This window comes from Tachypleus tridentatus, chromosome 12, assembly GCF_004210375.1.
Source record: "Tachypleus tridentatus isolate NWPU-2018 chromosome 12, ASM421037v1, whole genome shotgun sequence".
NCBI lineage: Eukaryota > Metazoa > Arthropoda > Merostomata > Xiphosura > Limulidae > Tachypleus > Tachypleus tridentatus.
In genome coordinates, this window is record NC_134836.1 from 129,674,108 (window position 1) to 129,699,633 (window position 25,526).

At 32.4% G+C, this 25,526-nt stretch overlaps 1 protein-coding gene across 1 annotated transcript in view; it reads right to left on the reverse strand.

The window, feature by feature from the left end:
* Positions 1–25,526, reverse strand: part of LOC143235787 (sterol regulatory element-binding protein cleavage-activating protein-like) — a 120,583-nt gene that overhangs the window by 92,200 nt on the left and 2,857 nt on the right. Inside the window, exon 2 of the mRNA XM_076473988.1 lies at positions 300–481. Coding sequence (XP_076330103.1) covers positions 300–460 — 161 coding nt within the window. The 5' untranslated portion in view covers positions 461–481. The remainder of the gene's footprint in view (positions 1–299; positions 482–25,526) is intronic.

A 25,526-nucleotide genomic window follows, 5' to 3' on the forward strand; every position in this document is an offset into this window, starting at 1 on the left:
CTTCATCATGGAGTCCATATGTTTAGTACAAGAAAATTTACCTATATATGATTATAATTAGATCTGTTCCATTTCATTACTACTGTACAAGTTGTTACTAAAACAAACAAAAAACAGAACTCTCTAATTGTAGTGGTTTTTACTACATATATGTGCTAACATAATATTTATAGTATATGATTTATAATTTGAAGTAAGAAGACTAGTTTTAGCCAAGCTCTTTTGAAAAGTTTTTAATACCTCAAGCAAAGATATGTTATACTGATTATATTGAACAATATATTAGTGAAACATCCTACCAACAAACAGCAAGAAACAACAGGGTTCCTAAAATGACAGCATAAGGATGGCTTGAACAAAACAGCCCATGTTTGTAGTAAACCTGTGCAACTCTTTCCCTCACACCAGTTCCCAGACTTTTTACTGTGGAAGAATGAGACTGGTCGGAACTATAGTCCATTACTCCTTAAAATTTGGTTTCCTAATGAAGAAAAACTTTATAAATGTAGCATGTATATAATTATTAACTGTTAATCATACATACTAATGTCTACAAAATAATTAAAACACACTTATCCATAGCAAAGATTACATGGTTATTGACCAAGAATCATCCATAATATCATGTTTAGGCCTATGAAGTGTTAGTGACAAGAACATCTCAATAAATTAAAACTGTGCCATACAAAACAAACAAAAAATTATATATAATTGGTAGAAACACAGTTGAAAATTACTTTCAAGTTACCAGTAGAGTTAAGAACACAAATGTGGTTCATGACGTTCCAGAAGTAACTACAACAGACAACACTTTCACAGAAAACCACAAACCATATCCAAAATGAAAGAGAAATTGACTCTTTTCTTTCTCAGGTGATCATTTGACCTTACAACCAAGGTAATAACAGAATAATTAGTTTTTTCACAATACTGTGTGAATTACAAAACAAATAGCTTTATACAAAAGGAAGTAGGAATTTTCTGTAAAATGAACATAAATAAGACTTGAATATTCTTTTGATGGTGTCTCTATTCTAAATATAAATATGTAAGATAAATAAAGTTTTCTTTTTTAAAAGCAATTTCTTAGCACAAATTTTCCCCAACTAACTTTAACATGTAAAACACGTGAATGTTCTCTCCTACTATTGCTTCATGTCATCTTGAGTCACACCTATCTTGTAAAGCTGGTTAGAAACACTTTACAAATGTATAATTTCACATTATGAGCTTCCTTGTAGTATTTTAATCCACTCTTAACATCTACTGAATTCTACTATCACCTGTAAAGATATGTTTACAACAATAAACACATCCAAGAACACTAATGATAAGGTTAAAGTTCAATCATGCAAAACACTAAAATATCCAAAGAAACTGCTGTTAATTAATTCATTTCTATAACATACAGGGTTTAGACAAAAAATGTAACATGATTACAACAAACAAAATAAAGAACAAAGCTTATGCCAATAATAATAAAATTCTTTGTTAGCTGAAAGTAAAACAGATCAAAAAACTCTTTAATATAATATACCCAAGTTTCTTAACAAAATGTAAAAGAAATATATTATATAAGGAAGAAAGATGACATAACTTTGACCTTTACCATTTCTAATAAGCAAAGTGTTTGAATGAAAGTGTATCAGTCACTTTGGAAGGGTGAAGATGAAAACTTGACTCGTGGTAGCTCCAGATGGTAGAGTATTAGTGTGAGAAAAGAATACCAGGATGTTAACAATTTTAAATTCCTCATATTTCTATCACTTAACCAACACAGCAACCAGGACTTATGTCTAAAAAAGATATCACCATCACAATCACATCATCCCAACCACTTCACTAATAAATCATATAAAGTTACATGAAAGTATACTGGCTTTCCCAAAATCAATTTCTCTTATTATGCAACATGTCTGGACAGCTACTAAAAATGTTATAAGTAACTTGCATAAAACTATCAACAACTTTCAAACTCAGAACCATTTTTAAAAAACCCAAGAAAATACCACTGGAAATAGTGTGCAAATAAAAAGTAACATAACATCAGATGTTTTGGTGGGTCTGTAACATAATACTAAAAACATAGCATCAGATATTTTGGTGGGTCTGTAAGATAGTACTAAAAACATAGCATCAGATATTTTGGAGGGTCTGTAACATAGTACTAAAAACATAGCATCAGATATTTTGGTGGGTCTGTAACATAGTACTAAAAACATAGCATCAGATATTTTGGTGGGTCTGTAACATAGTACTAAAAACATAGCATCAGATATTTTGGAGGGTATGTAACATAGTACTAAAAACATAGCATCAGATATTTTGGTGGGTCTGTAACATAGTACTAAAAACATAGCATCAGATATTTTGGTGGGTCTGTAACATAGTACTAAAAACATAGCATCAGATATTTTGGTGGGTCTGCAATATAGTACTAAAACAGCATCAGATATTTTGGTGGGTCTGTAATATAGTACTAAAAACATAGCATCAGATATTTTGGTGGGTCTGTAATACAGTACTAAAAACATAGCATCAGATATTTTGGTGGGTCTGTAACATAGTACTAAAAACATAGCATCAGATATTTTGGTGGGTCTGTAATATAGTACTAAAAACATAGCATCAGATATTTTGGTGGGTCTGTAACATAGTCAGATATTTTGGTGGGTCTGTAACATAGTACTAAAAACATAGCATCAGATATTTTGGTGGGTCTGTAACATAGTACTAAAAACATAGCATCAGATATTTTGGTGGGTCTGTAACATAGTACTAAAAACATAGCATCAGATATTTTGGTGGGTCTGTAATATAGTACTAAAAACATAGCATCAGATATTTTGGTGGGTCTGTAATATAGTACTAAAAACATAGCATCAGATATTTTGGTGGGTCTGTAATATAGTACTAAAAACATAGCATCAGATATTTTGGTGGGTCTGTAATATAGTACTAAAAACATAGCATCAGATATTTTGGTGGGTCTGTAATATAGTACTAAAAACATAGCATCAGATACTTTGGTGGGTCTGTAATATAGTACTAAAAACATAGCATCAGATATTTTGGTGGGTCTGTAACATAGTACTAAAAACATAGCATCAGATATTTTGGTGGGTCTGTAATATAGTACTAAAAACATAACATCAGATGTTTTGGTTGGTCCATGACAGTACTAAAAACATAAAATTACATCTTTTGGTGGGTCTTTAACACAGTACTAAAACATGACATTGCATGTTTTAGTTTGTCTGTAATACAGTACTAAAACATAACATTACATGATTAGGTGGGCCACTAACACAGTACAAAAACATTACATGTTTTGGTGGATCTGTAAAACAGTCCTAAAAACATAACATGTTTTAGTGGGTCTCTAACATAATACTAAAAATATAACATTAAATGTTTTGGTGAGACTATGACAGTACTAAAGACTCAAAATGATTTAGTAGGTCTGTGACAGTATTAAAAACATAACATTAGATATTTCACAGATTGTCACACACTAAATCTTCTACATGTTTTGTGGATCTGTGACACACTAAAATACAGAAGAATCTAGGGAAAATCAAATTCCTTTTTTAACCCTTTCAGCATGGTTGGCGACTGCAGTCAAATTGAAGGCTCAGCGCAGCAGGAGACCTTCCTTTATTCCTGTAATTCTTATGTATTGAATTTAACATATATATAGTATTGGGTACAACCACTGAATATTTCAGGGACTTTTGTTGAGTTATTGCTGAGATATCATGCTTTTAGTACTGATACTGTAACTAGTTGAAAATGTCGAGCTACAACCTGCTACATACTTCTAATGACAAGTGTCGAGTTACTACCTGCTACACATTTCTTAAGACAAGTGTCAAGCTACAACCTGCTACACACTTCTTAAGACAAATGTCAAGTTACTACCTGCTACACACTTCTTAAGACAAATGTCAAGTTACTACCTGCTACACACTTCTTAAGACAAGTGTCGAGTTACTACCTGCTACACACTTCTTAAGACAAGTGTCAAGCTACAACCTGCTACACACTTCTTAAGACAAATGTCAAGTTACTACCTGCTACACACTTCTTAAGACAAATGTCAAGTTACTACCTGCTACACACTTCTTAAGACAAATGTCAAGTTACTACCTGCTACACACTTCTAACAACAAGTGTCAAGTTACTACCTGCTACACACTTCTAACAACAAGTGTCAAGTTACTACCTGCTACACACTTCTAAAGACAAATGTCAAGTTACTACCTGCTACACACTTCTTAAGACAAGTGTCGAGCTACAACCTGCTACATACTTCTTAAGATAAATGTTGAGTTACTACCTGCTACACACTTCTTAAGACAAATGTCAAGTTACTACCTGCTACACACTTCTAACAACAAATGTCGAGGTACTACCTGCTACACACTTCTAACAACAAATGTCGAGGTACTACCTGCTACACACTTCTAACAACAAGTATCAAGTTACTACCTGATACATATACTTCTAACAATGTTTAGTCCAGATAACTATTTGCATCAGTCACATACCAGGTACTTATCAAGAAAACAACAGTTTACAAAGGTTACAACTATCACAGATAAAGTTTTGAGTTCTCAGAAATTCTAAACAATGTAGCAAAATATCTAAATTTACAGATCTCATTAAAATGGTGTTCAGAACATTTCTTCTGAGTTTTAATGAAAACAATAGACTACAGAAAATAAGTTAAAACACTGAAAAACATAAAACGTTTCATCTAGATTTTGATAAAAAAAAATTTAAAAGAATTCATTTCTTGTATGAAAGGAACCTTGAAGTTTTTAAGGAACAAATATTCTTCATGTGTCACACATTGAGAGCTAATCCAACAATACAAATATACACTAATACTATATTTATATCACAACCTTGTAGACCTAATAAAAATGGACTTATACAATCTGTACCATTCACCTTATAAACCTAATAAAAAGTGGCTTTGAGATTCATTACAAACTTTATAGATATAGTAAAAATGGATTGTGTGATTCATTACATAAACTTTACAGATATAGTAAAACTGATATTATAAACAAGACTATGTTGCCACAAGGTAATATGGTATATCACATTCTTTACAACAGTAACATGAACCATACAGATCCTCAGTCATAAATCTAGTATGTCAAACTACCTTCAGGTTGATGTTCAAATGAGGACAAAGCTTATACTAATTATTACAAGACAAACATAAGATTAAAGTGATAATTCTTCTTAGAGGATAAACTACAAAAAAAAATATTTGAAACTGCACAATGATTAAACACATTTAAAACAGTAACATGAACTGATAGCATAAACTAATATGTATATACAGTAGTCCTATTTGAATCATGAAGACACATTACATACTCTACAGTAATCTTATTTAAATCATATAGACACATTACATGCTGAACAGTAGTCTTATTTAAATCATGAAGACACATTACATGCTGTACAGTAGTCCCATTTAAATAATGAAGACGGATTGCACGCTGAACAGTAGTCCTATTTAAATAATGAAGACATTACATGCTGGACAGTAGTCCCATTTAAATAGTGAATACATTACGTGCTGTACAGTAGTCCTATTTACAAAAATTCAACAAACTATAATACTTCTTAGAGTGTAAATTATAATATTTATACAGATAGAAGATTCTCCAGATAAAAAGATCACTACATGTAAAGATATATACAGATCCCACCAATTGTACGTTTATACAGTTAGAAGATTTTACAGGTAAAGAGATATACAGATAGAACACTTGACAAGTAAAGTGACATACAGATCCAAACTGTCAGTGTATACAGATAGAACACTTTACAGGTAAAGATATATACAGATCCAAACTGTCAGTGTATACAGATAGAACACTTGACAACTAAAGTGACATACAGATCCAAACTGTCAGTGTATACAGATAGAACACTTTACAGGTAAAGATATATACAGATCCAAACTGTCAGTGTATACAGATAGAACACTTTACAGGTAAAGATATATACAGATCCAAACTGTCAGTGTATACAGATAGAACACTTTACAGGTAAAGATATATACAGATCCAAACTGTCAGTAAATACAGATAGAACACTTTACAGGTAAAGATATATACAGATCCAAACTGTCAGTGTATACAGATAGAACACTTTACAGGTAAAGATATATACAGATCCAAACTGTCAGTGTATACAGATAGAACACTTTACAGGTAAAGATATATACAGATCCAAACTGTCAGTGTATACAGATAGAACACTTTACAGGTAAAGATATATACAGATCCAAACTGTCAGTGTATACAGATAGAACACTTTACAGGTAAAGATATATACAGATCCAAACTGTCAGTGTATACAGATAGAACACTTTACAGGTAAAGATATATACAGATCCAAACTGTCAGTGTATACAGATAGAACACTTTACAGGTAAAGATATATACAGATCCAAACTGTCAGTGTATACAGATAGAACACTTTATAGGTAAAGATATATACAGATCCAAACTGTCAGTGTATACAGATAGAACACTTTATAGATAAAGATATATACAGAGCCAAACTGTCAGTGTATACACATAAACACTTTACAGGTAAAGATATATACATCCCAAACTGTCAGTGTATACAGATAGAACACTTTACAGGTAAAGTTATATACAGATCCAAACTGTCAGTGAAAACAGATAGAACACTTTACAGGTAAAGTTATATACAGATCCAAACTGTCAGTGTATACAGATAGAACACTTTACAGGTAAAGATATATACAGATCCAAACTGTCAGTGTATACAGATAGAACACTTTACAGATAAAGATACAGATCCAAACTGTCAGTGTATACAGATAGAACACTTTACAGGTAAAGATACAGATCCAAACTGTCAGTGTATACAGATAGAACACTTTACAGGTAAAGATATATACAGATCCAAACTGTCAGTGTATACACATAGAACACTTTACAGGTAAAGATATATACAGATCCAAACTGTCAGTGTATACAGATAGAACACACTTTACAGGTAAAGATATATACAGATCCAAACTGTCAGTGTATACAGATAGAACACTTTACAGGTAAAGATATATACAGATCCAAACTGTCAGTGTATACAGATAGAACACTTTACAGGTAAAGATATATACAGATCCAAACTGTCAGTGTATACAGATAGAACACTTTACAGGTAAAGATATATACAGATCCAAACTGTCAGTGTATACAGATAGAACACTTTACAGGTAAAGATATATACAGATCCAAACTGTCAGTGTATACAGATAGAACACTTTACAGGTAAAGATATATACAGATCCAAACTGTCAGTGTATACAGATAGAACACTTTACAGGTAAAGATATATACAGATCCAAACTGTCAGTGTATACAGATAGAACACTTTACAGGTAAAGATATATACAGATCCAAACTGTCAGTGTATACAGATAGAACACTTTACAGGTAAAGATATATACAGATCCAAACTGTCAGTGTATACAGATAGAACACTTTACAGGTAAAGATATATACAGATCCAAACTGTCAGTGTATACAGATAGAACACTTTACAGGTAAAGATATATACAGATCCAAACTGTCAGTGTATACAGATAGAACACTTTACTAAAGATATATACAGATCCAAACTGTCAGTGTATACAGATAGAACACTTTATACAGATCCAAACTGTCAGTGTATACAGATAGAACACTTTACAGGTAAAGATATATACAGATCCAAACTGTCAGTGTATACAGATAGAACACTTTACAGGTAAAGATATATACAGATCCAAACTGTCAGTGTATAGAACACTTTACAGGTAAAGATATACAGATCCAAACTGTCAGTGTATACAGATAGAACAAAGATATATACAGATCCAAACTGTCAGTGTATACAGATAGAACACTTTACAGGTAAAGATATATACAGATCCAAACTGTCAGTGTATACAGATAGAACACTTTACAGGTAAAGATATATACAGATCCAAACTGTCAGTGTATACAGATAGAACACTTTACAGGTAAAGATATATACAGATCCAAACTGTCAGTGTATACAGATAGAACACTTTAGGTAAAGATATATACAGGTCAGTGTATACAGATAGAACACTTTACAGGTACAGATCCAAACTGTCAGTGTATACAGATAGAACACTTTACAGGTAAAGATATATACAGATCCAAACTGTCAGTGTATACAGATAGAACACTTTACAGGTAAAGATATATACAGATCCAAACTGTCAGTGTATACAGATAGAACACTTTACAGGTAAAGATATATACAGATCCAAACTGTCAGTGTATACAGATAGAACACTTTACAGGTAAAGATATATACAGATCCAAACTGTCAGTGTATACAGATAGAACACTTTACAGGTAAAGATATATACAGATCCAAACTGTCAGTGTATACAGATAGAACACTTTACAGGTAAAGATATATACAGATCCAAACTGTCAGTGTATACAGATAGAACACTTTACAGGTAAAGATATATACAGATCCAAACTGTCAGTGTATACAGATAGAACACTTTACAGGTAAAGATATATACAGATCCAAACTGTCAGTGTATACAGATAGAACACTTTACAGGTAAAGATATATACAGATCCAAACTGTCAGTGTATACAGATAGAACACTTTACAGGTAAAGATATATACAGATCCAAACTGTCAGTGTATACAGATAGAACACTTTACAGGTAAAGATATATACAGATCCAAACTGTCAGTGTATACAGATAGAACACTTTACAGGTAAAGATATATACAGATCCAAACTGTCAGTGTATACAGATAGAACACTTTACAGGTAAAGATATATACAGATCCAAACTGTCAGTCATAGAACACTTTACAGGTAAAGATATATACAGATCCAAACTGTGTATACAGATAGAACACTTTACAGGTAAAGATATATACAGATCCAAACTGTCAGTGTATACAGATAGAACACTTTACAGGTAAAGATATATACAGATCCAAACTGTCAGTGTATACAGATAGAACACTTTACAGGTAAAGATATATACAGATCCAAACTGTCAGTGTATACAGATAGAACACTTTACAGGTAAAGATATATACAGATCCAAACTGTCAGTGTATACAGATAGAACACTTTACAGGTAAAGATATATACAGATCCAAACTGTCAGTGTATACAGATAGAACACTTTACAGGTAAAGATATATACAGATCCAAACTGTCAGTGTATACAGATAGAACACTTTACAGGTAAAGATATATACAGATCCAAACTGTCAGTGTATACAGATAGAACACTTTACAGGTAAAGATATATACAGATCCAAACTGTCAGTGTATACAGATAGAACACTTTACAGGTAAAGATATATACAGATCCAAACTGTCAGTGTATACAGATAGAACACTTTACAGGTAAAGATATATACAGATCCAAACTGTCAGTGTATACAGATAGAACACTTTACAGGTAAAGATATATACAGATCCAAACTGTCAGTGTATACAGATAGAACACTTTACAGGTAAAGATATATACAGATCCAAACTGTCAGTGTATACAGATAGAACACTTTACAGGTAAAGATATATACAGATCCAAACTGTCAGTGTATACAGATAGAACACTTTACAGGTAAAGATATATACAGATAACACTTTACAGGTAAAGATATATACAGATCCAAACTGTCAGTGTATACAGATAGAACACTTTACAGGTAAAGATATATACAGATCCAAACTGTCAGTGTATACAGATAGAACACTTTACAGGTAAAGATATATACAGATCCAAACTGTCAGTGTATACAGATAGAACACTTTACAGGTAAAGATATATACAGATCCAAACTGTCAGTGTATACAGATAGAACACTTTACAGGTAAAGATATATACAGATCCAAACTGTCAGTGTATACAGATAGAACACTTTACAGGTAAAGATATATACAGATCCAAACTGTCAGTGTATACAGATAGAACACTTTACAGGTAAAGATATATACAGATCCAAACTGTCAGTGTATACAGATAGAACACTTTACAGGTAAAGATATATACAGATCCAAACTGTCAGTGTATACAGATAGAACACTTTACAGGTAAAGATATATACAGATCCAAACTGTCAGTGTATACAGATAGAACACTTTACAGGTAAAGATATATACAGATCCAAACTGTCAGTGTATACAGATAGAACACTTTACAGGTAAAGATATATACAGATCCAAACTGTCAGTGTATACAGATAGAACACTTTACAGGTAAAGATATATACAGATCCAAACTGTCAGTGTATACAGATAGAACACTTTACAGGTAAAGATATCCAAACTGTCAGTGTATACAGATAGAACACTTTACAGGTAAAGATATATACAGATCCAAACTGTCAGTGTATACAGATAGAACACTTTACAGGTAAAGATATATACAGATCCAAACTGTCAGTGTATACAGATAGAACACTTTACAGGTAAAGATATATACAGATCCAAACTGTCAGTGTATACAGATAGAACACTTTACAGGTAAAGATATATACAGATCCAAACTGTCAGTGTATACAGATAGAACACTTTACAGGTAAAGATATATACAGATCCAAACTGTCAGTGTATACAGATAGAACACTTTACAGGTAAAGATATATACAGATCCAAACTGTCAGTGTATACAGATAGAACACTTTACAGGTAAAGATATATACAGATCCAAACTGTCAGTGTATACAGATAGAACACTTTACAGGTAAAGATATATACAGATCCAAACTGTCAGTGTATACAGATAGAACACTTTACAGGAACACTAAAGATATATACAGATCCAAACTGTCAGTGTATACAGATAGAACACTTTACAGGTAAAGATATATACAGATCAGGTAAAGATATATACAAACAGATAGAACACTTTACAGGTAAAGATATATACAGATCCAAACTGTCAGTGTACACTTTACAGGTAAAGATATATACAGATCCAAACTGTCAGTGTATACAGATAGAACACTTTACAGGTAAAGATATATACAGATCCAAACTGTCAGTGTATACAGATAGAACACTTTACAGGTAAAGATATATACAGATCCAAACTGTCAGTGTATACAGATAGAACACTTTACAGGTAAAGATATATACAGATCCAAACTGTCAGTGTATACAGATAGAACACTTTACAGGTAAAGATATATACAGATCCAAACTGTCAGTGTATACAGATAGAACACTTTACAGGTAAAGATATATACAGATCCAAACTGTCAGTGTATACAGATAGAACACTTTACAGGTAAAGATATATACAGATCCAAACTGTCAGTGTATACAGATAGAACACTTTACAGGTAAAGATATATACAGATCCAAACTGTCAGTGTATACAGATAGAACACTTTACAGGTAAAGATATATACAGATCCAAACTGTCAGTGTATACAGAAAAGATATATACAGATCCAAACTGTCAGTGTATACAGGTAAAGATATATATACAGATCCAAACTGTCAGTGTATACAGATAGAACACTTTACAGGTAAAGATATATACAGATCCAAACTACAGATAGAACACTTTACAGGTAAAGATATATACAGATCCAAACTGTCAGTGTATACAGATAGAACACTTTACAGGTAAAGATATATACAGATCCAAACTGTCAGTGTATACAGATAGAACACTTTACAGGTAAAGATATATACAGATCCAAACTGTCAGTGTATACAGATAGAACACTTTACAGGTAAAGATATATACAGATCCAAACTGTCAGTGTATACAGATAGAACACTTTACAGGTAAAGATATATACAGATCCAAACTGTCAGTGTATACAGATAGAACACTTTACAGGTAAAGATATATACAGATCCAAACTGTCAGTGTATACAGATAGAACACTTTACAGGTAAAGATATATACAGATCCAAACTGTCAGTGTATACAGATAGAACACTTTACAGGTAAAGATATATACAGATCCAAACTGTCAGTGTATACAGATAGAACACTTTACAGGTAAAGATATATACAGATCCAAACTGTCAGTGTATACAGATAGAACACTTTACAGGTAAAGATATATACAGATCCAAACTGTCAGTGTATACAGATAGAACACTTTACAGAAAAGATATATACAGATCCAAACTGTCAGTGTATACAGATAGAACACTTTACAGGTAAAGATATATACAGATCCAAACTGTCAGTGTATACAGATAGAACACTTTACAGGTAAAGATATATACAGATCCAAACTGTCAGTGTATACAGATAGAACACTTTACAGGTAAAGATATATACAGATCCAAACTGTCAGTGTATACAGATAGAACACTTTACAGGTAAAGATATATACAGATCCAAACTGTCAGTGTATACAGATAGAACACTTTACAGGTAAAGATATATACAGATCCAAACTGTCAGTGTATACAGATAGAACACTTTACAGGTAAAGATATATACAGATCCAAACTGTCAGTGTATACAGATAGAACACTTTACAGGTAAAGATATATACAGATCCAAACTGTCAGTGTATACAGATAGAACACTTTACAGGTAAAGATATATACAGATCCAAACTGTCAGTGTATACAGATAGAACACTTTACAGGTAAAGATATATACAGATCCAAACTGTCAGTGATAGAACACTTTACAGGTAAAGATATATACAGATCTGTCAGTGTACAGGTAGAACACTTTACAGGTAAAGATATATACAGATCCAAACTGTCAGTGTATACAGATAGAACACTTTAGAAAGATATATACACTGTCAGTGTACAGAACACTTTAAGGTAAAGATATATACAGATCCAAACTGTCAGTGTATACAGGTAGAACACTTTACAGGTAAAGATATATACAGATCCAAACTGTCAGTGTATACAGATAGAACACTTTACAGGTAAAGATATATACAGATCCAAACTGTCAGTGTATACAGATAGAACACTTTACAGGTAAAGATATATACAGATCCAAACTGTCAGTGTATACAGATAGAACACTTTACAGGTAAAGATATATACAGATCCAAACTGTCAGTGTATACAGATAGAACACTTTACAGGTAAAGATATATACAGATCCAAACTGTCAGTGTATACAGGTAGAACACTTTACAGAAAGATATATACAGATCAAACTGTCAGTGTATACAGGTAGAACACTTTACAGGTAAAGATATATACAGATCCAAACTGTCAGTGTATACAGATAGAACACTTTACAGGTAAAGATATATACAGATCCAAACTGTCAGTGTATACAGATAGAACACTTTACAGGTAAAGATATATACAGATCCAAACTGTCAGTGTATACAGATAGAACACTTTACAGGTAAAGATATATACAGATCCAAACTGTCAGTGTATACACATAGAACACTTTACAGGTAAAGATATATACAGATCCAAACTGTCAGTGTATACAGGTAGAACACTTTACAGGTAAAGATATATACAGATCCAAACTGTCAGTGTATACAGATAGAACACTTTACAGGTAAAGATATATACAGATCCAAACTGTCAGTGTATACAGATAGAACACTTTACAGGTAAAGATATATACAGATCAAACTGTCAGTGTATACAGATAGAACACTTTACAGGTAAAGATATATACAGATCCAAACTGTCAGTGTATACAGATAGAACACTTTACAGGTAAAGATATATACAGATCCAAACTGTCAGTGTATACAGATAGAACACTTTACAGGTAAAGATATACAGATCCAAACTGTCATGTACAGGTAGAACACTTTACAGATAAAGATATATACAGATCCAAACTGTCAGTGTATACAGATAGAACACTTTACAGGTAAAGATATATACAGATCCAAACTGTCAGTGTATACAGGTAGAACACTTTACAGGTAAAGATATATACAGATCCAAACTGTCAGTGTATACAGATAGAACACTTTACAGGTAAAGATATATACAGATCCAAACTGTCAGTGTATACAGATAGAACACTTTACAGGTAAAGATATATACAGATCCAAACTGTCAGTGTATACAGATAGAACACTTTACAGGTAAAGATATATACAGATCCAAACTGTCAGTGTATACAGATAGAACACTTTACAGGTAAAGATATATACAGATCCAAACTGTCAGTGTATACAGAACACTACAGAAAGATATATACACTTTACAGGTAGAAGATATATACAGATCCAAACTGTCAGTGTATACAGATAGAACACTTTACAGGTAAAGATATATACAGATCCAAACTGTCAGTGTATACAGATAGAACACTTTACAGGTAAAGATATATACAGATCCAAACTGTCAGTGTATACAGATAGAACACTTTACAGGTAAAGATATATACAGATCCAAACTGTCAGTGTATACAGATAGAACACTTTACAGGTAAAGATATATACAGATCCAAACTGTCAGTGTATACAGATAGAACACTTTACAGGTAAAGATATATACAGATCCAAACTGTCAGTGTATACAGATAGAACACTTTACAGGTAAAGATATATACAGATCCAAACTGTCAGTGTATACAGATAGAACACTTTACAGGTAAAGATATATACAGATCCAAACTGTCAGTGTATACAGATAGAACACTTTACAGGTAAAGATATATACAGATCCAAACTGTCAGTGTATACAGATAGAACACTTTACAGGTAAAGATATATACAGATCCAAACTGTCAGTGTATACAGATAGAACACTTTACAGGTAAAGATATATACAGATCCAAACTGTCAGTGTATACAGATAGAACACTTTACAGGTAAAGATATATACAGATCCAAACTGTCAGTGTATACAGATAGAACACTTTACAGGTAAAGATATATACAGATCCAAACTGTCAGTGTATACAGATAGAACACTTTACAGGTAAAGATATATACAGATCCAAACTGTCAGTGTATACAGATAGAACACTTTACAGGTAAACTGATATATACAGATCCAAACTGTCAGTGTATACAGATAGAACACTTTACAGGTAAAGATATATACAGATCCAAACTGTCAGTGTATACAGATAGAACACTTTAGAACAGATAAAAGATATATACAGATCCAAACTGTCAGTGTATACAGATAGAACACTTTACAGGTAAAGATATATACAGATCCAAACTGTCAGTGTATACAGATAGAACACTTTACAGGTAAAGATATATACAGATCCAAACTGTCAGTGTATACAGATAGAACACTTTACAGGTAAAGATATATACAGATCCAAACTGTCAGTGTATACAGATAGAACACTTTACAGGTAAAGATATATACAGATCCAAACTGTCAGTGTATACAGATAGAACACTTTACAGGTAAAGATATATACAGATCCAAACTGTCAGTGTATACAGATAGAACACTTTACAGGTAAAGATATATACAGATCCAAACTGTCAGTGTATACAGATAGAACACTTTACAGGTAAAGATATATACAGATCCAAACTGTCAGTGTATACAGATAGAACACTTTACAGGTAAAGATATATACAGATCCAAACTGTCAGTGTATACAGATAGAACACTTTACAGGTAAAGATATATACAGATCCAAACTGTCAGTGTTATACAGATAGAACACTTTACAGGTAAAGATATATACAGATCCAAACTGTCAGTGTATACAGATAGAACACTTTACAGGTAAAGATATATACAGATCCAAACTGTCAGTGTATACAGATAGAACACTTTACAGGTAAAGATATATACAGATCCAAACTGTCAGTGTATACAGATAGAACACTTTACAGGTAAAGATATATACAGATCCAAACTGTCAGTGTATACAGATAGAACACTTTACAGGTAAAGATATATACAGATCCAAACTGTCAGTGTATACAGATAGAACACTTTACAGGTAAAGATATATACAGATCCAAACTGTCAGTGTATACAGATAGAACACTTTACAGGTAAAGATATATACAGATCCAAACTGTCAGTGTATACAGATAGAACACTTTATAGGTAAAGATATATACAGATCCAAACTGTCAGTGTATACAGATAGAACACTTTACAGATAAAGATATATACAGATCCAAACTGTCAGTGTATACAGATAGAACACTTTACAGGTAAAGATATACAGATCCATATACAGATCCCAAACTGTCAGTGTATACAGATAGAACACTTTACAGGTAAAGTTATATACAGATCCAAACTGTCAGTGAATACAGATAGAACACTTTACAGGTAAAGTTATATACAGATCCAAACTGTCAGTGTATACAGATAGAACACTTTACAGGTAAAGATATATACAGATCCAAACTGTCAGTTTATACAGATAGAACACTTTACAGGTAGAGATATATATACAGATCCAAACTGTCAGTGTATACAGATAGAACACTTTACAGGTAAAGATATATACAGATCCAAACTGTCAGTGTATACAGATAGAACACTTTACAGGTAAAGATATATACAGATCCAAACTGTCAGTGTATACAGATAGAACACTTTACAGGTAAAGATATATACAGATCCAAACTGTCAGTGTATACAGATAGAACACTTTACAGGTAAAGATATATACAGATCCAAACTGTCAGTGTATACAGATAGAACACTTTACAGATAAAGATATATACAGATCCAAACTGTCAGTGTATACAGATAGAACACTTTACAGGTAAAGATATACAGATCCAAACTGTCAGTGTATACAGATAGAACACTTTACAGGTAAAAGATATATACAGATCCAAACTGTCAGTGTATACAGATAGAACACTTTACAGGTAAAGATATATACAGATCCAAACTGTCAGTGTTTACAGATAGAACACTTTACAGGTAAAGATATATACAGATCCAAACTGTCAGTGTATACAGATAGAACACTTTACAGGTAAAGATATATACAGATCCAAACTGTCAGTGTATACAGATAGAACACTTTACAGGTAACAGATATACAGGTAAAGATATATACAGATCCAAACTGTCAGTGTATACAGATAGAACACTTTACAGGTAAAGATATATACAGATCCAAACTGTCAGTGTATACAGATAGAACACTTTATAGGTAAAGATATATACAGATCCAAACTGTCAGTGTATACAGATAACACTTTAGGAACACTTTATACAGATAAACACTTTACAGATATATACAGATCCAAACTGTCAGTGTATACAGATAGAACACTTTACAGGTAAAGATATATACAGATCCAAACTGTCAGTGTAGAACACAGATAGAACACTTTACAGGTAAAGGAATATATACAGATCCAAACTGTCAGTGTATACAGATAGAACACTTTACAGGTAAAGATATATATACAGATAGAACACTTTACAGGTAAAGATATATACAGATCCAAACTGTCAGTGTATACAGATAGAACACTTTACAGGTAAAGATATATACAGATCCAAACTGTCAGTGTATACAGATAGAACACTTTACAGGTAAAGATATATACAGATCCAAACTGTCAGTGTATACAGATAGAACACTTTACAGGTAAAGATATATACAAAGATCAAACAGATCAGATAGAACAAACTGTCAGTGTATACAGATAGAACACTTTACAGGTAAAGATATATACAGATCCAAACTGTCAGTGTATACAGATAGAACACTTTACAGGTAAAGATATATACAGATCCAAACTGTCAGTGTATACAGATAGAACACTTTACAGGTAAAGATACAGATCCAAACTGTCAGTGTATACAGATAGAACACTTTACAGGTAAAGATATATACAGATCCAAACTGTCAGTGTATACAGATAGAACACTTTACAGGTAAAGATATATACAGATCCAAACTGTCAGTGTATACAGATAGAACACTTTACAGATATATACAGATCCAAACTGTCAGTATACAGAGAGAACACTTTACAGGTAAAGATATATACAGATCCAAACTGTCAGTGTATACAGATAGAACACTTTACAGGTAAAGATATATACAGATCCAAACTGTCAGTGTATACAGGTAGAACACTTTACAGGTAAAGATATATACAGATCCAAACTGTCAGTGTATACAGATAGAACACTTTACAGGTAAAGATATATACAGATCCAAACTGTCAGTGTATACAGATAGAACACTTTACAGGTAAAGATATATACAGATCCAAACTGTCAGTGTATACAGATAGAACACTTTACAGGTAAAGATATATACAGATCCAAACTGTCAGTGTATACAGATAGAACACTTTACAGGTAAAGATATATACAGATCCAAACTGTCAGTGTATACAGATAGAACACTTTACAGGTAAAGATATATACAGATCCAAACTGTCAGTGTATACAGATAGAACACTTTACAGGTAAAGATATATACAGATCCAAACTGTCAGTGTATACAGATAGAACACTTTACAGGTAAAGATATATACAGATCCAAACTGTCAGTGTATACAGATAGAACACTTTACAGGTAAAGATATATACAGATCCAAACTGTCAGTGTATACAGATAGAACACTTTACAGGTAAAGATATATACAGATCCAAACTGTCAGTGTATACACTTTACAGGTAAAGATAGAACACTAGAACACTTTACAGGTAAAGATATATACAGATCCAAACTGTCAGTGTATACAGATAGAACACTTTACAGGTAAAGATATATACAGATCCAAACTGTCAGTGTATACAGATAGAACACTTTACAGGTAAAGATATATATACAGATCACTTTAAACTGTCAGTGTATACAGATAGAACACTTTACAGGTAAAGATATATACAGATCCAAACTGTCAGTGTATACAGATAGAACACTTTACAGGTAAAGATATATACAGATCCAAACTGTCAGTGTATACAGATAGAACACTTTACAGGTAAAGATATATACAGATCCAAACTGTCAGTGTATACAGATAGAACACTTTACAGGTAAAGATATATACAGATCCAAACTGTCAGTGTATACAGATAGAACACTTTACAGGTAAAGATATATACAGATCCAAACTGTCAGTGTATACAGATAGAACACTTTACAGGTAAAGATATATACAGATCCAAACTGTCAGTGTATACAGATAGAACACTTTACAGGTAAAGATATATACAGATCCAAACTGTCAGTGTATACAGATAGAACACTTTACAGGTAAAGATATATACAGATCCAAACTGTCAGTGTATACAGATAGAACACTTTACAGGTAAAGATATATACAGATCCAAACTGTCAGTGTATACAGATAGAACACTTTACAGGTAAAGATATATACAGATCCAAACTGTCAGTGTATACAGATAGAACACTTTACAGGTAAAGATATATACAGATCCAAACTGTCAGTGTATACAGATAGAACACTTTACAGGTAAAGATATATACAGATCCAAACTGTCAGTGTATACAGATCCAAGTGTACTGTCAGTGTATACAGATAGAACACTTTACAGGTAAAGATATATACAGATCCAAACTGTCAGTGTATACAGATAGAACACTTTACAGGTAAAGATATATACAGATCCAAACTGTCAGTGTATACAGATAGAACACTTTACAGGTAAAGATATATACAGATCCAAACTGTCAGTGTATACAGATAGAACACTTTACAGGTAAAGATATATACAGATCCAAACTGTCAGTGTATACAGATAGAACACTTTACAGGTAAAGATATATACAGATCCAAACTGTCAGTGTATACAGATAGAACACTTTACAGGTAAAGATATATACAGATCCAAACTGTCAGTGTATACAGATAGAACACTTTACAGGTAAAGATATATACAGATCCAAACTGTCAGTGTATACAGATAGAACACTTTACAGGTAAAGATATATACAGATCCAAACTGTCAGTGTATACAGATAGAACACTTTACAGGTAAAGATATATACAGATCCAAACTGTCAGTGTATACAGATAGAACACTTTACAGGTAAAGATATATACAGATCCAAACTGTCAGTGTATACAGATAGAACACTTTACAGGTAAAGATATATACAGATCCAAACTGTCAGTGTATACAGATAGAACACTTTACAGGTAAAGATATATACAGATCCAAACTGTCAGTGTATACAGATAGAACACTTTACAGGTAAAGATATATACAGATCCAAACTGTCAGTGTATACAGAACACTTTACAGGTAAAGATATATACAGATCTGTCAGTGTACAGGGTAAAGATATATACAGATCCAAACTGTCAGTGTAACAGATGTTTACAGGTAAAGATATACAGATCCAAACTGTCAGTGTACACAGATAGAACACTTTACAGGTAAAGATATATACAGATCCAAACTGTCAGTGTATACAGATAGAACACTTTACAGGTAAAGATATATACAGATCCAAACTGTCAGTGTATACAGATAGAACACTTTACAGGTAAAGATATATACAGATCCAAACTGTCAGTGTATACAGATAGAACACTTTACAGGTAAAGATATATACAGATCCAAACTGTCAGTGTATACAGATAGAACACTTTACAGGTAAAGATATATACAGATCCAAACTGTCAGTGTATACAGATAGAACACTTTACAGGTAAAGATATATACAGATCCAAACTGTCAGTGTATACAGATAGAACACTTTACAGGTAAAGATATATACAGATCCAAACTGTCAGTGTATACAGATAGAACACTTTACAGGTAAAGATATATACAGATCCAAACTGTCAGTGTATACAGATAGAACACTTTACAGGTAAAGATATATACAGATCCAAACTGTCAGTGATATTTACAGGTAAAGATATATACAGATCCAAACTGTCAGTGTATACAGATAGAACACTTTACAGGTAAAGATATATACAGATCCAAACTGTCAGTGTATACAGATAGAACACTTTACAGGTAAAGATATATACAGATCCAAACTGTCAGTGTATACAGATAGAACACTTTACAGGTAAAGATATATACAGATCCAAACTGTCAGTGTATACAGATAGAACACTTTACAGGTAAAGATATATACAGATCCAAACTGTCAGTGTATACAGATAGAACACTTTACAGGTAAAGATATATACAGATCCAAACTGTCAGTGTATACAGATAGAACACTTTACAGGTAAAGATATATACAGATCCAAACTGTCAGTGTATACAGATAGAACACTTTACAGGTAAAGATATATACAGATCCAAACTGTCAGTGTATACAGATAGAACACTTTACAGGTAAAGATATATACAGATCCAAACTGTCAGTGTATACAGATAGAACACTTTACAGGTAAAGATATATACAGATCCAAACTGTCAGTGTATACAGATAGAACACTTTACAGGTAAAGATATATACAGATCCAAACTGTCAGTGTATACAGATAGAACACTTTACAGGTAAAGATATATACAGATCCAAACTGTCAGTGTATACAGATAGAACACTTTACAGGTAAAGATATATACAGATCCTGTCAAACTGTCAGTGTATACAGATCCAAACTGTCAGTAGAACACTTTACAGGTAAAGATATATACAGATCCAAACTGTCAGTGTATACAGATAGAACACTTTACAGGTAAAGATATATACAGATCCAAACTGTCAGTGTATACAGATAGAACACTTTACAGGTAAAGATATATACAGATCCAAACTGTCAGTGTATACAGATAGAACACTTTACAGGTAAAGATATATACAGATCCAAACTGTCAGTGTATACAGATAGAACACTTTACAGGTAAAGATATATACAGATCCAAACTGTCAGTGTATACAGATAGAACACTTTACAGGTAAAGATATATACAGATCCAAACTGTCAGTGTATACAGATAGAACACTTTACAGGTAAAGATATATACAGATCCAAACTGTCAGTGTATACAGATAGAACACTTTACAGGTAAAGATATATACAGATCCAAACTGTCAGTGTATACAGATAGAACACTTTACAGGTAAAGATATATACAGATCCAAACTGTCAGTGTATACAGATAGAACACTTTACAGGTAAAGATATATACAGATCCAAACTGTCAGTGTATACAGATAGAACACTTTACAGGTAAAGATATATACAGATCCAAACTGTCAGTGTATACAGATAGAACACTTTACAGGTAAAAAGATATATACAGATCCAAACTGTCAGTGTATACAGATAGAACACTTTACAGGTAAAGATATATACAGATCCAAACTGTCAGTGTATACAGATAGAACACTTTACAGGTAAAGATATATACAGATCCAAACTGTCAGTGTATACAGATAGAACACTTTACAGGTAAAGATATATACAGATCCAAACTGTCAGTGTATACAGATAGAACACTTTACAGGTAAAGATATATACAGATCCAAACTGTCAGTGTATACAGATAGAACACTTTACAGGTAAAGATATATACAGATCCAAACTGTCAGTGTATACAGATAGAACACTTTACAGGTAAAGATATATACAGATCCAAACTGTCAGTGTATACAGATAGAACACTTTACAGGTAAAGATATATACAGATCCAAACTGTCAGTGTATACAGATAGAACACTTTACAGGTAAAGATATATACAGATCCAAACTGTCAGTGTATACAGATAGAACACTTTACAGGTAAAGAAAGATATATACAGATCCAAACTGTCAGTGTATACAGATAGAACACTTTACAGGTAAAGATATATACAGATCCAAACTGTCAGTGTATACAGATAGAACACTTTACAGGTAAAGATATATACAGATCCAAACTGTCAGTGTATACAGATAGAACACTTTACAGGTAAAGATATATACAGATCCAAACTGTCAGTGTATACAGATAGAACACTTTACAGGTAAAGATATATACAGATCCAAACTGTCAGTGTAAGATAGAACACTTTATAAAGATATATACAGATCCAAACTGTCAGTGTATACAGATAGAACACTTTACAGGTAAAGATATATACAGATCCAAACTGTCAGTGTATACAGATAGAACACTTTACAGGTAAAGATATATACAGATCCACTGTCAGTGTATACAGATAGAACACTTTACAGGTAAAGATATATACAGATCCAAACTGTCAGTGTATACAGATAGAACACTTTACAGGTAAAGATATATACAGATCCAAACTGTCAGTGTATACAGATAGAACACTTTACAGGTAAAGATATATACAGATCCAAACTGTCAGTGTATACAGATAGAACACTTTACAGGTAAAGATATATACAGATCCAAACTGTCAGTGTATACAGATAGAACACTTTACAGGTAAAGATATATACAGATCCAAACTGTCAGTGTATACAGATAGAACACTTTACAGGTAAAGATATATACAGATCCAAACTGTCAGTGTATACAGATAGAACACTTTACAGGTAAAGATATATACAGATCCAAACTGTCAGTGTATACAGATAGAACACTTTACAGGTAAAGATATATACAGATCCAAACTGTCAGTGTATACAGATAGAACACTTCAGTGTACAGGAACACTTTACAAAAGATATATACAGATCCAAACTGTCAGTGTATACAGATAGAACACTTTACAGGTAAAGATATATACAGATCCAAACTGTCAGTGTATACAGATAGAACACTTTACAGGTAAAGATATATACAGATCCAAACTGTCAGTGTATACAGATAGAACACTTTACAGGTAAAGATATATACAGATCCAAACTGTCAGTGTATACAGATAGAACACTTTACAGGTAAAGATATATACAGATCCAAACTGTCAGTGTATACAGATAGAACACTTTACAGGTAAAGATATATACAGATCCAAACTGTCAGTGTATACAGATAGAACACTTTACAGATAAAGATATATACAGATCCAAACTGTCAGTGTATACAGATAGAACACTTTACAGATAAAGATATATACAGATCCAAACTGTCAGTGTATACAGATAGAACACTTTACAGGTAAAGATATATACAGATCCAAACTGTCAGTGTATACAGATAGAACACTTTACAGGTAAAGATATATACAGATCCAAACTGTCAGTTTATACAGATAGAACACTTTACAGGTAAAGATATATACAGATCTGAACTGTCAAGTGTATACAGATAGAACACTTTACAGATAAAGATATATACAGATCTTCAAAATTTATCAAGACTGACAGGTGATGATCTTTTATTTGAGGGTCTGTTACTGTGAAGGTTCAATAGTCCAAAAATGTATGATTTGGTTTCAGTTTTTTAATAGTCAGCATGTTAAATTGATAGTTTATTTCAATTCTTTAACAAAAAGAACTTAAAGTTGGCAATGCCTGATGAATGAACAAATGATGTGTATAACTATTTACCCAGTGTTATTTACATGTACAGTATCACCTGCATATTTCACACATATATATACCAGCATTAGAATTAGAAATCTAGCTTTACTGAGAAAAAGAGATTCAAGGTTCTTATACTAAAGTGCTGTGACAGCAAATGTTATATCCCCAATTCATTCAACATGTTGAAATCTTCCAATCAGTAAAGTCATGTTGCTGTTGAGCCAAGGCTTTCAGGTACACAAGAATACCAACTTAAATATTTCTGCTGCTTGTATTTAAAATGGGAGTAAGACATCAGGGGGCTGCAGACCTCTCCTCCCCAAATCCCCAAAATATCCTTTTTATTTGAGAGTGCATTCATCTGTTATGGGCCTACAAATTTGTTTATTCTTCAATTTTAATTTACATTACAAAAACCCCAAATCTGTGACAATTGAGTTTTTAGGATACCAAGTTATCACCTACAGAAGACTTCCCTGGAAAAACTATGGGTATAAAAAACTTGGTTTTCATAGAAAAAAGGTATGTCAGCTAGAGATAGTCCCATAATTTAAAGGTTGAGTGTGCACAAATCAGAATACAATAAGCTGTGATTTTATAAGTTATTTCTTTATTTCATCAAATTGTTTATTTAAGTGCACAATAGTCACCAACTTTTCTTACAAACTGATATGACAGATTATTTATCCATTACCTACTGAATGAGAGTCTGAGTTTTAAAATTTAAATCAGTACATGTGGAAATTTCCTCTAATTTACACTTACTATAACAATAATTAACATCTGGAGATGTTTCTTTGCCTCACAGTCTACAAGAATTAGAAAGTAACATCTTCTTATTACCAAAGAAAACATGCAACTTACAAATGATTATGATATTTCAACACAGCAAGGAATTGTAAAACAAAGATTATTTAAGTGTAGTTAAAATCAGCATCTATTGTTCATAATATACAGATAACTGGCTAACAGATTTATGTTTTTGTGCACAGAAAGCAAATTTTCCCCAATATTCAGTCTCAAGCAATTGGCTAGGTCAAAAGATATATAAACATGTTTAAAGATTAGGGCAAAATATCACATCACATTGTTAAAAACCTAACCAAGTACTTGCTAGTACTTGCTTGGTTAAATGGAATTGCAAA